This window comes from Myxocyprinus asiaticus, chromosome 24 (assembly GCF_019703515.2).
Source record: "Myxocyprinus asiaticus isolate MX2 ecotype Aquarium Trade chromosome 24, UBuf_Myxa_2, whole genome shotgun sequence".
Taxonomy (NCBI): domain Eukaryota; kingdom Metazoa; phylum Chordata; class Actinopteri; order Cypriniformes; family Catostomidae; genus Myxocyprinus; species Myxocyprinus asiaticus.
The window spans coordinates 15774330-15787955 of NC_059367.1; the positions used below are offsets into that span (position 1 = coordinate 15774330).

Sequence of the window (13626 nt, forward strand, 5' to 3'; positions counted from 1 at the left end):
GGGCTGAGAAAGAATGTTATAAGTAACATTGCTAACACTGTTCTACATTACAGAGAAATACTAAACCGTAATAATGAGCCTTTAAAATAAAATGAACTGCAGTGACACCGGCAAAAGCGGTAATAACTCTGAATGTGTCTGGAAAACCAGTAAGGAGACTGAACATTTTGTTAATTTATAGAGAGAAATGTACATTAAGTTAAACATGCAGTAAGCGAGGTATTAATTTAGCTTACCCACTCCCCACGAACACTTGGATAAGCTTAATAACACATATTTATCTAGGTTATCTAACATTAGAGCGAGCGGCCATGCTAAGTGGCTAACTTAAGACTACTTGCGTGTTTCTGATGATAAGCCATGTTTGAGGTCGATGAATGATAGGCGAACGTTTTCCTGCAGAGTTTGCATGTCACCTTCTTGGGGTCATCCTTTACCCTCTTGAAATGATCCCACACTTTGGAATTCCTGCCCGACATAATTAATTATCGCATGGAACAGCCGTATAAGCGTTCATGTCTGTCCGTCACTGACTGTGTGACTTCGGCACTTCCTGTGGAGTTTTTTTTTTTTTCTGCGACCAACCGATCAATCAAAACTTGGTCGACCAAGACTCTTCTCATCAACTAACATTTGGTCGACTATCAGGGGCAGCCCTAGTTTTTTGGACACTGTCAAGTTAAACGTAGTTTGAAACCTAGAAAAACACGTCTTGAGATCCCTGCGTTTAGATTTGTGCTCCATCAAGCTGTGTTTGAACGCAAGAATGCATCCTCATCTTGTGTTGTCTACTGTTGGTAAGTGTGGCTTGTTGACAAACTTTATTCTCTGTATAAGATGCGCGTTGCCTATACAGGTGAAGTTTTGCTTTCTGCACCGTAGAGAAAATAGGTGGTACTTCCAGCTTGTATTGCTCTTATGGTAGGAATATTCTTTATCACAGTCTGGGGACGCGATTCATTGCGTACAAAAAATTAACACTTTTTTTTAATATAATTAATCGCACTGAATTAACGCGTTAAATCAAAAGCTCTAATGATATTGTAAAATAAGGTGCTGTTATGTGCACGTGACCCTGATCAGACACCTTTTAGAGGGATATACGGATGCAAAGTGTAACACTTCAATATGGTGACTAATGGATATTCAATAAATAAATCGTATAAAAACATAAACATCTTATTGCTCAACTATCAAAGTAGAAAAAGTAAGAAATAAGAAAGGCTCCAATACAGAGCTGCACAAAACTGCTTGTGCGCATCCTGAATGCAGAATGACATGCTTCAATGTAACCAGAGTGCTTCAGGACGATCCTCGCTGCACATTCAAAAGCGCAGAACTGCAATATAATATTGCATCGACATATCTAGTTCACGACATCAAGCAGTTTAAACCTTTTTTACTGCAACTATTTATTTAAGCCGTGACAGGCAGAATCAGAAAATGACTTTAATCTCTACAACACCTCACAAATACAGGAATATTACTCACAGCAGAGGATTTCATGTTCGACAGTTATCGTCTAGGAATGTATTGTTGATGCAGCGCTTTGCTGTAACAACAGCCAAAAAAAATTATAGACTTCCTAAAGAGGGTTTTACTGTGCTGACTGTTATTCACTGTTCAGCACAGCAAGCTATCATTATGCAAAAATGCTCTCTATTAGACCCCGTTTACAACTGGTATGATCCAATCATCCAGTGACACATCGCTGTTTACACCTGGTCACTTAATTGCGTCTCCTGTGACCACTTGTGATCGGGTTTGAAGGGGAGAGTCTGTACATCACTATGTCGGCGGTGCTTCACTGCTGCCGGGATGCATACAGGACGGATTAGCATTTACACCTCAAATATGATGTGGTCACTTGGGTTTATGACCACATTCGTTTGTAGTTTTTGTGATCCGATCACAAAACATTTTAGACCCCGTTTAGAACTGTATTTATGGCTGACCACATGTGATCAGATCACCCGAAACGCATCTTAATACCAGGTGGAAACGGGGTCAAAGAAATTGCCTTTCCCATTAAAACCACAACCACTAAAAATTTTAATTTTACAAGTCAACCCCACTAATTGATTAGTCAGTTGTTAGATGATTAGAAGATAAGTCAGCCACACTGTTACATCCCAACTTTTTGTACTGTTGCTTATTCTACATTTGCTCACATGGCTTTCATAGCTTGGTGACATCCTGCGTGGAGGTGAGCTCTGGCTTGCTGTCGTAGACCGCATTCGAGCACCACCGACAAAAACAACTGCATTCAGCTCAATATAAAAGCCAGCAGAGACTGTAGTTTCAATGTGCTTTGCCCTGAACAGAGAGACAGAGCCACAGCAGGTCTTTGTACATGCACATACTAAGCTCTGTTCGTGTACAGGGCTGTAGTGCTGTTGGCCACATGGTGCAATTCATGGTTATTATTGTCCTGAAATGTTCAATGAGGTGATATTTAGACTTTATTTGGTCTAATTAATCATTTAGCAGATTAATTCTTATGGAAAGCGGCTTATATAGTACATTTATTTCAGGAACAGTCCCCCTCATGCAACCTGGGGTTAAAGAACTTGATCAAATAAACAGGGCACAATGGTGATCACCTTTTTTAGTGTTTAAACTAGGGCTGTAATGATTACTCGATTTAATTTGATTACTCGATTTAAAAAAAAAAATATTCTCTATTACAAAATTGAAGAATTGACAAATCGAAAATAAGGTTGAATAAGGTACAAATACATGTCATGCCAATAAAGCACCTTACTGAAAGGGTCTCTCAAATCACTTTCAATTACTGTAAATAGCCTATTGTATTCCGTGTTGCATGTAAGTGATAGTAAAAAAATAAAAAATGATTATATATTTCTTTCTCCAGAAAATAGTTTAACCATGAATTGAACTCATCCTCAATAAACAAGATTGGTGGGCAGACAGTGTTTTTGAAAAGATGAAATATTTTATTTCCATGGCCTGTTTTTTATATATATATATATATATATATATATATATATATATATATATATATATATATATATATATATATATATATATATTTGAGTTCTAAACTGAAATGGGTAGATTGTGTTGATGCAGTTAATGAAAAAAGTTGGGCATACCTGTACTAGCCAGTGTCTGTCAGCTTGAATTACATACATTTTTTATATTATAGGCCTACAGTAGATCTGCTTTGGGTGTCTGCTGGCTTTAGGTATTGTTTGCACAATTGTTTTGTAGTTGTTATTCAATCGTAGAGTACATTAAAACTTAGGTTAATGAATGCATTTTAGACAAATGTGATTTCACCTCGACAACATTAAGCAATCTGAGTTAAATTATTTTTTTCTGCTTCTGCACAAACACTTTTTTTTATTTATTTATTTATTTTTTTTTTTTTTTGAAGAATATCTCGGCTCTGTAGGTCCATACAATGGAAGTGAATGGTGACCAGAACTTTTGAAGCTCCAAAAATCACATAAAGGCCACATAAAAGTAATCCACAAGACTCCAGAGGTTAAATCCATACCTTCAGAAGAAATGCAAGTGTGGGTGAGAAACAGATTCACATTCTTTCACATTTTGAAAGTGAAAGTAGAGATTTATAGTAATAAAATAAATAAATTAAATATTGATCTGTTTGTTTCTCATCCACAATTATCATATCGCATCTGAAGATATGGATTTAACCTCTGCACCATCACTGTGCCATGGCATTACCACAGTACTTTTATGTAAACTTCAAAAAGACAATGTACTACAATATTGTCTTTTAAGGTCTTTTTGCTTTTGAGGAAACGGCAGCAGGGCTTGTACAGCTGAAGCCTCAGAATTTCCATAAAAAAATCCCCCAGTATGTATTCATTATCACACTGAATCAAGTTCTGGGCATCTCACTGAAGCACTGATGCAGAGATACAGACAGGCAGGCTTGTTGCAGGTGGGTGGGGGATTTATAGCAGCAGAAACCCCTCTGACAGGAAATTTTCTCAGCTCATTTTTTTTTGCCAGACCTGGTGAGAAAGGACACAAGATGTGTTACAACAAAACACACTCTCTCTGATTCTTCCCACTCAGCCACACTGCTATAAGATTTGGAGGTTGACTGCAGCAGGCATAGCTCATCCTTTTCCTCAAAAGGACTGTTCGTCAGGGATTTAGTTTTAGATAATGTCAGCCCAATTTCTTCTAAATGTATTTTAGGCCACATCTGTCATATTGTCTTCAATGGCTCGTTGGTTTGCTCCCTCAGTTTCTTTTCTAATGGAGTCCTGAAGCTATAAGAAATATTTATCACAAAGTGTACCCTCTTCCTGATTTCTCATTTATAGTTTCTCTCTCTCTCTCTCTCTCTCTCTCTCATTTCAGTTTTTAAGGTGCTTTATTGGCATGACAAATAATTGTACATTTCATATTGCCAAAGCATTTACAGCTTAGCTGCATATAAATAAAATGGTGCAAAAGTACTTGCATAAATTAAGATAATAAAAGACAAAATATTTAGTTTGAGTCTCTCTCTCTCACACACTCATAAAATCACTCTTGGCCTTTGACAGGTGGGTTTGTGTACTGTTGATTTTTGTCTCTATATCCACGCATCACTCCTGTAGTGTGCACAGCTGAGGGTTGATAAGCAGCTTCTGTTTATATTAAGCTTCACATCGAGTGAGAGAGGGACAGATTAGGCATCTCACCTTTGAGCTGCATCCGCATTTCCCAATAGCTCTCTAACAATCCTCTCAGCCACAGCGAAGTATGAAATAAAGACAGGATTTTCAAGGATGAAAAGTGCTGATTTAAATGCTGCCAGAGAGGGTTGAGGGTCACTGTGTGGCTGTAATGCTAATCTTTTTCTTAAGATCCTAATTTTTCATGGCACCCATCTGTTTTCTTTGACAAGCTCCGTTTGCTTGCCGAATTCGTATGAGTAAGATGCTGCCATGGAGTGTCTGTCTGTCTATCACCCTTTCTTTGTCTGTCTATCAGTCTCTATCTATCTGTCTGTCTTTTTCTATCTATCAATCACGCTTTCTTTATCCGTCCGTCCTTCTGTCTGTACATTCATTTAACATGAACATACAGTCTAGCAATGGTAGTAATGAAACAGGCTAGAGGTGGGGGGTAAAAAGATATTTCAAAGTACCACCGTGTTTACTGTATTGGTATTCTAATGGCAAAAATATTTGTGTGATACATTTTTCACATTCATGTTTTTGGGAAAGAAGAGTCCACCTCTCAGAGCAAGTGTGTGAGGGTACAAAGACTAAAGTATTGATCCTAAAAAGGGTACAAACTAAAGTTATCGAAAGTTTGCAAGCCACCGCTCTATTCTGATGAAGATTTATAGTAATAAAAATATATAATTAAATCAAATCATTAAAAATATGATTTTCACTATTTTAGTTTAGTTTATTTGTAGTAGTAAATAATAAAAATAGTAATAAATAAAAATAAAACAACGTAGACCGCACTGTTCTGTGTGCTGAATTCTGCTAATAAATTTAAATTTGAATATTTTTGTTATATTTTTATTTTTTTATTCACTAGCACCAGTGCTAACACCTAAAAAAGGAAGTGTACAGTCCTGCTATGACCCAACGATGAAGCAGGAAGTTCAGCACTTATTGTGATAAGCGCCTAAGACAAATGAAGATGAATAAGACACAAGTAAGTTTAAGATCGCAATACAGCACAATTTTTAGTCACACTAAACAGAATCGCAGTATTGTTGTATTGCGACCCAGAGATTGACTCCCACCTCTAGAACATAAAGTAGATAAGCTTCTCAATAATGAAAATTAGATATTTGAGAATAGGCATCTGTTTAATGTATCAGTCTGAGACATGTACCCACACTAATATTAGGCCTATACTGAATTGGTTTTGGCTAGTTTATTCACTGATTGATATTGTATTAGCCTGTTTCAGTCATCATAATATCATAACCAGTGGTGTAAAGTAACAAAGTACAAATACTTTGTTTTTCAAAATTTTGTCAAAATGTGTTCTTTCTTGAGTATTTAAATTTGCTGCAACTTTTACTTCACTACAATTTTTAGCCAAACAAATACATTTTACTCTGATACAGACCCTCTTGTTACTCGTTACCTTGATTAAAAAAAGTTTGTTTCATTATTTGCGAAAAGACAGCATAGAGGAGCTGATAAACAGAGTTTGATTGACAGCAGCCAGTGCATGTGTTCATGGGGTGTGTATCAGACCAGTGAGGTGCGCTGAACTAAACACTTCCAAAGATGCAATTTACCCCAGCTGTGTAAATGTATTCATCACTATTTAAGCCACTATATGAGGACTAGGGTTGCCACCCATCCCGTAAAATATGGCATCGTACCGTATTTAAAGATAAAATGATGCGTTCCTTATTGATTCAATACGGGATGCGACTTGTCCCGTATTAAAGCTGGTCAGATGGCGTCACGGTGAAATCGTTCCATATCGCCAATTTAACATTGATATAAGTTGGAAAATTGGTAAGGTGGGTAAGGGACCGTCTAAAAAGTCCACACATTGTGCTAAAACGTGCTAATACTGTGAAGGGTGTGGTAAGGGACTGTCTGAAAAGTCCACAAATGGTGGTAAAACTGTGGAGTTTTTTTCTATATAAATGTTCAATAAGATCAGACGATGTATGAATACAATTATAAAGACAAGTACAGGTGAAGGAAAAAAATAAACAAATAAAATAAATTAAAATATGTATAAACCATCCAAAATGTATACATAAATAAGATAAAGACGATGTCACCAAGACGAAAAAATTAAAATAAATATATTTTTAACATATAAATGATGTATTTTATTTTTTGTTTTTTATTAGTCATGGGTCAGGAAAGTTCTCATTTTAGCATATAAAAAAGGATATAAATTTTTTATTAATAACGCATATTAACTCAACGCATTTATTGCTAAAACTGTGGAGGATGTGGTTAGGGGCCGTAATCCCACAACCCCCCCCCCCCAATTTAAGTATCCCTTATTTTAAAACTTCAAAAGCGGCAACCCTAATGAAGACTCTTCTAAGAGGCTGTGGATGATTACAGTAGGTGTTTACCATCACATGATTTTGCTTTATTCATGGATAATGATGAATGGAAAACTGGGTGCCGTATCGACTCAATTTGGTACCTGCTCACTGTGTCTCGGCTGTTTAGAAACTCGCATGTGTGCATATGTCTGCGTGTGCTGTAAAGAGCACTCATGTCAAGTTGCCACCAATCTATGTTTTCCCGGGATCGTCCCTGTTTTTGTCCGTTTGTCCTGGAAAAATAAAATTCCATTTGCAAAATGTCCCATCTGACACTTTCACCCATATGAGCAATTGTTTGTGTACACTATTCAAGAAGACTGATCAAACATGTTCTCCCAAACAGCTCTTTCATATGAATCTTTAGAAAGTCCGATTCATTTCAGTCAATCGTTTCGTTTGGATGATGTATGTATATGAAGCTTTCCTAAACTGCCCTCTCCCTTTCATATGAAGCATTTTAGTGAATCTGAGGACTCATGTACATGAACCGTATTAAAGGACTATTCATTTGAGTTTCACGCAGAGTAACCTACGCATTATTACAGTTCTTATTTTTTGTTGCAGAATATTTTGTTAAATGCTGTTGTTCAACACTGTTTTCAGTTAATTTATTGACATGAATGTGTTTACCTTTATTTACACACTGGTGTATCTGTTCAAATGCTGTTTAATACTGAGAATTAGTTTTTGAAATAAAGATAATACTTCCATGTTTTTAGGCCCTATTCGCAATAGCTTAATATAGCTTAATAACTATTTTTTTTAAAAGGGTAGCTTCAACTCAAAATTGCTTAGGGACAGAATAAGTAAATATGTTGAATTTACACATAATTAAATTATTAATTATATTCTATATAGCTTAACTATAGCTTATTTTCTGAATAAAATAGCCAGTCCTTATCCACCTGTGACTCAGCTTTGCTAATTGTATACTGAACTATTGATTTATTTTTGATTCTTTATTTATTTGTATAGGGACAGTGCAAGAACATAATTTCAGGCAAAAAAAAAAACAAATGCAGTGTAGTATACAGAGATTAGAACACATGCTAATCTCAGGTCCCTAGATGGGCATTTTTCACTAGAAAAAAACTAAAATATAAATAAATAATTAAACTAAAACACAAGCATTTGAAAACTGAAGAGAAAATATTAACTATAAAAGTTAATATTTATTGTATCCAATATTACATATAAGACACAGTTACATGGCTTTAAAAATAACAACATGAATGGGTTGCATTTTTATAAAATGAACAGATTTGAATTTGCAGTACTTTTTGATACTTAAGTATTTTTCAAACCAGGTAATTTTTCCTTTTACTTAAGTAGTATTTTTATGGATGACTTTTGTTTTTGTTGTTGTTGTTTTTTTTTTATCTCCTTTTCCCCCAATTTGGAATGCCCAATTCTAGGGCTGTAACAATACACAAAATCCACGGTTCGGTTCACACCTCGATTTTTGAGTCACGGTTCGGGTCATACCTCTGTTATTTTTTTATTTTATTTATTTATTTTGGGGGGGGTAATAGAGTTCAAAACAGTGTTGCTATGAATGCAAACTTTAATACAGTGAAAAAGACACTCTATTAGAATAACATATATATAAATAAATAAACATTTCCAACATTCTTTTGAATGTCCATGTACTAAAATAAAATATTTGATGCCATGAGTGTACCTTCATTTACTATTACTATTATTTTGAATGGCCATGAAAAATGAAGCAATGTGGTAACAATTTTACCTGGTCGCAAAAAGTAGTCCGTTAATTTACCTGATGAACTTTCACCTTTTGCTGACACTTTATGCTTCACAGGTCTAATGTGTGCTTCTAAATCACTTGCACCTTTATTAGCAACTGACACATAAGTGTCAGCTTTACATGTCATACATTCTGCTTCCCACGGATCTCGACCTGGACGAAAGCACGGGAATTGTTTTGTGCAAATCTTCTGTAAATTTGCACTTGCGTTTGGGCATTGTTTCCATTCAGCTGTCATTTGCTGCTACTGTCAAGCAACTGTTTGATGCCGAACATAACAGCGCTTCGCACGTTCGCAGAGAGATTGACAGGCAGGAATTTGGCCAATAGTTGCTGCAAGCCTCTTATAATCTACCAACTGGTGTGTGAGAAGGCGGGACTTACAAAGAGGGGTTAAAGCAATGCAAATATGCGTGCGCACACAATGAAGTATTAGACCAGATACATATAATAATGCAACTAAAGTCGAATCCCGGACATTTTCGCAAATTTAGAAATCCAGGCCGGACGCTTTTTTAAGGTCCGAAAAAGAGGACGTATGGCCCTACCCAATTCCCACTACTTACTAGGTCCTCGTGGTGGCATGGTTACTCACTTCAATCCGGGTGGTGGAGGACTCAGAAGTCTCAGTTGCCTCCTCTTCTGAGACAGTCAATCCGCACATCTTATCACGTGGCTTGTTGTGCATGACACCGCGGAGACTCACAGCACGGGAGGCTTATGCTACTCTCCGTGATCCAAGCACAACTTACCACGTGCCCCATTGAGAGCGAGAACCCCTAATCTTGACCACAAGGTTACCCCATGTGACTCTACCTTCCCTAGCAACCAGGCCAACTTGGTTGCTTAGGAGACCTGGCTGGAGCCACTCAGCACGCTCTGGATTCGAACTCGCGACTCCAGGGGTGGTAGTCAGCGTCAATACTTGCTGAGCTACCCAGGCCCCCGATCTGTACTTTTACTTAAGTATGACATTTTTTTACTTTTTCTACCACTGATTATAACACCGACATCCCTTGCAATGTGGCCCATTCTCCTGGGGGGTAGAGTGACTTATTCTGGCTGTACGCAGTAGTGTTCTCATAGAACACCAGATGGATCCTGCAGGACTCGGCTGTACGAGGCTGATTGTGGTCAGTGGAAAATTCAGCTGCCAGTGTCCTAGCGTTATAGTGCCAAACCCACATGGAAAGATTTGCCATACTCACAAATGGTTGGAATGTAGTTATAACATGTTATTTCAATGTGTAACATATAATTTATTTATGCATTATCAAATGTCATTGGTGGGAATTACAAGTTTATCTGTTTAATAGAAGATTTTAAGATAAAATAGGTGAACAAAAATTAAAAATATATGTTGTTCCAAACTCGTATGACTTAATTTGTGGAACCCAAAAGAAGATGTTAGGCAGAATGACAGCCTCAGTCACCATTCACTTTTATTGTATGGAAACAAGATGCTATGAAAGTGAATGATGTCTGAGACTCACATTCTGCCTAACATCTTCTTTTGGGTTCCACGGAAAGAAAGTCAAAATGGTTTGGAACAACATGTAAATGATTTTAAACTATTCCATTAACATTTTTATATCTTAGTATCTTTATTATCATGTACACAGACTGCATTTTGATTTGGCTGACATGTAGACCTAATTACAGGGTACGAGAAGCCAATCTTTAGAAATTCCTTCTGGTCCCAGTTGGATTGTATTCCCTCTCTGCCACGTTACACACTGACGTCTGTTTGGAGTACTCTTAACATATGCCTGAGTCTTATTTTTGGACCGTGCCACGCTGCCAAACTCGTATCATCAGTGGGGGTGTAAGGTTGGCCAGGCCGAGTTAATTAAAGGGTTGTGAGAGAACGAGAGAGAGAGTGAGTGTGAAGGGTAAGCATGAGTGTTTCCCTGTCCAGTAAGAAGGGCATGCTGGGCAGCCGTCGATGGTGCCAAGAGAGAGCCGATAAGCCACAGAAATGCCCTGTGGTCAGCACTCCATGGATTACAGATCCTGCCAGCATCCAGTGCTTAGAAGCATAACAGGAATCACACCTCAAACCTGCTCTCTTCTGGGGGACCAGGGCCCACACAAACACATCTACTCAAGGACAGTGCTCTCATTTCCTCAATGCTAATCACTAATAACTCTGTTTGCACAAGATAATGTTTTTGTAAGGGCGATCATTTGCAGACCAAAGATGGACAATATTGCTTTTGAAATTAAAACTAGACCGAAATATCGGCTAGGCGATTAAATGGCCACTATTGGCCTATAACCATGCCTGCTTGGCCAGTTAACAGAAGTGGATCAGGTGCAAAAAAACAATCTTAGCGGCTAGACAGTCCGCTGTAATGCTCTTCACAGCCACCTATAAATAATGCACATTTCCAAATTATTTTAATAATTATTTTTAATATATTTAATAATATATTTTGCATGAGTATTTAATTGTCATTATTTGGCTTCCTTGCCCTCTAGATATAATAATTGGTCATCTTAAACAGGAGAATTTTTTTAAGATTTTACTTTGACAAATGGCATTAATGTAATATTACCAAGCCTTCCTGCTCTGTGGCTTACTTGGTAGTGCTCCCTACACATAAATATTACTGCTGTGCTCATGGACACATGGGTTTCAAATGCTGCCTGTGTCATGTCCTTATTCCTTTCCCTGCTTTCTCACTCTACTTTTCTGTCTTCCTCCACTGTCTTGTTAGATAAAGGCCCATAAGAAATTAGGGGGTGTTTCTCAAGGATTTTACCCTGCTGTCACGACCCTCATTATAAGTCCCATGTGTGGAGCTGCAGGTGTCTGCTGGCGCATTAGAAAGCAGGAACACATACCTGTCAATATCATGACACTGGACTGGTAATTAATGTGCTTGCGTCCTCCAGTCCCATTCTGAGAGCTGACACTCACTGCCAGGATATGTTTACGAAAGAGAGTGAGAAAAGATGAGGAGAGGATGGGTCAGTTTTTGCCCGCAAAAACAGTAAAACCTGAAATCCTCATTGAGGGGAGCAGCTAACATTCTCCATGAGAAAAAACAGCTTGATATACAAACTAAATAATGTTTTAATTCTAAAAATGCAGAAAGGTTTCTGTGAGGGTTAGGGGATAGAAATACCATTAGCTCAACATAAAGCTGATAACTCCCAAAAATCTGCTTATTTAAAAAACCTGACAAAGCAAGTAAACTGTGTTTACATGAGATTTGAAATAATAGACATCCACTCTTGCGTACATTGGATAAGCCGGTAAGAATGCAGGTAAAGGTGTTTACATGCAAAGCGAAATTGGGGTAATGGGCAAAAATCTGTCCATGTCAATCGGTTTATTCTTAAGCCGTTTATGACCTTACACCGATAAAGGAAAGTGGTTAAATGCTTTTACATAACTACACAGGTTTTCAGCTTATTAAGCATAATTGGGGTAAGAACATGCATGTAGATGCTCTCAATATTGCCTTATAGAAAGCCAAAATGCAGTCAACACAGTTTTTTCATTGTTCAGCCAAATGTAGCTTATAAAACAATCTCAATCTGTTCTCTCTGAATCGGAGCACATTTGAGCCAAACCCATCTGTCACCGGACAGATCATAGTCTAAGAGACATCATTTTGGTCTTAACTCAGTTTTGTGAGTTGCAGTGTCATTAATGCATTAGTCAATGGAAAGTCCCTGACATGATAGAAAAACGTGTGTGTGTTTGTATGTTGAAAGACTCTATTACTGAAGTTTGTACTGTAATGACAGTTCCTTGCACCTGTTGTTTCTGTCAGGATAAAGTCTTAGAGAGACATTCAACCTAACAACTATCATGTCCAGAGATGATAAATAGATACATAATGTAAATTTACTGGGATCAACTAATCTGACATCTCAACATTCAAAAGAGTTTTTGTGTTTAGTTTAGCCCCAGACCTTCCACAATATTTTAGTGACATTAACAAATGTTACCATTAGTTTCATTGAATAGACTTGATCTGAAAAAATAATCCACTGGGCTGCTCAGGATAATAGCTGAGGTGAAGGTTTTATATTTCTGAGTTAGCTGATATTTTACATTCACAAAGGGTCTTTTCATTGTCTTCTACTAGAGCATTGAAACCGAAAAAGTGTGTAAGTGTGTCTCTCTTAGTGTTGGTTGGATCGTTTTAAAAGTACCTTGAATTTTTGCTACTCATCCCTGTAGCCTGATTCCATCAGCATTATCTGTCTGTCTGCTCTCCTGGTTAACCTTGTTTCGATAGCGTACCTTGTTCCTTCCCCCAGACAATTCTCTGAAGTACATGTATTTAGCAGATTTACAAAGGCCCATCTAATATCAGTTCATTATGCACAGAAAAAGACTTCCTCTCTTGTTTTTAAGATACTGAATCACTCATTGTGAAACCTTTCCCTGCAGCTGGGTGAATTGACTAGGGATCTAGTCAGTGGGTTACCTCAACTAGTTGACTAATCATCTTAAGGAAGCCCTTTATATTTACAGTAGGTTGCTTCAGGGTTTACCTGATCCTGATCAGTGTTTCTTAGGTGTTTACATAAAGCCTTTCTTGCATTTATAAAAAACTCTAGATGGAGTGCAACGGAACAGAATGCAGGGGTCTTGAGACACATTTGTAAAGTTGGACTATTTTTAATTTGTCACACTGTCTTTAAATTGCAACGCTTGTGGCAGGACCTTTTCAAAAAATAGCAAGAGATGCAACAAAGACGTCCATTTGCATATGTATGTCTGTAGCTGTGGTGCTTTTTAAGGGGGTGAATTTTAAGACTCCGAAAGGGTTTTACTATCCCCTTAGAGGAAAGGAAG

General features: G+C 37.4%; 1 protein-coding gene across 5 annotated transcripts in view; it reads left to right on the top strand.

The window, feature by feature from the left end:
• LOC127414486 (F-BAR domain only protein 1-like) overlaps positions 1–13626 on the top strand; it is a 74626-nt gene that overhangs the window by 15593 nt on the left and 45407 nt on the right. The window contains exon 2 of one of the 5 annotated variants that reach the window (XM_051652528.1): positions 5542–5661. The exons of 2 other annotated variants lie outside the window; for them this stretch is intronic. In XM_051652528.1, the coding sequence (XP_051508488.1) occupies positions 5641–5661 (21 nt within the window). In that variant the 5' untranslated portion in view covers positions 5542–5640. Of the gene's footprint in view, positions 1–5541; positions 5662–13626 lie in introns of those variants that run through there. 2 more of the 5 variants (XM_051652532.1, XM_051652531.1) reach the window with 2 other exon arrangements.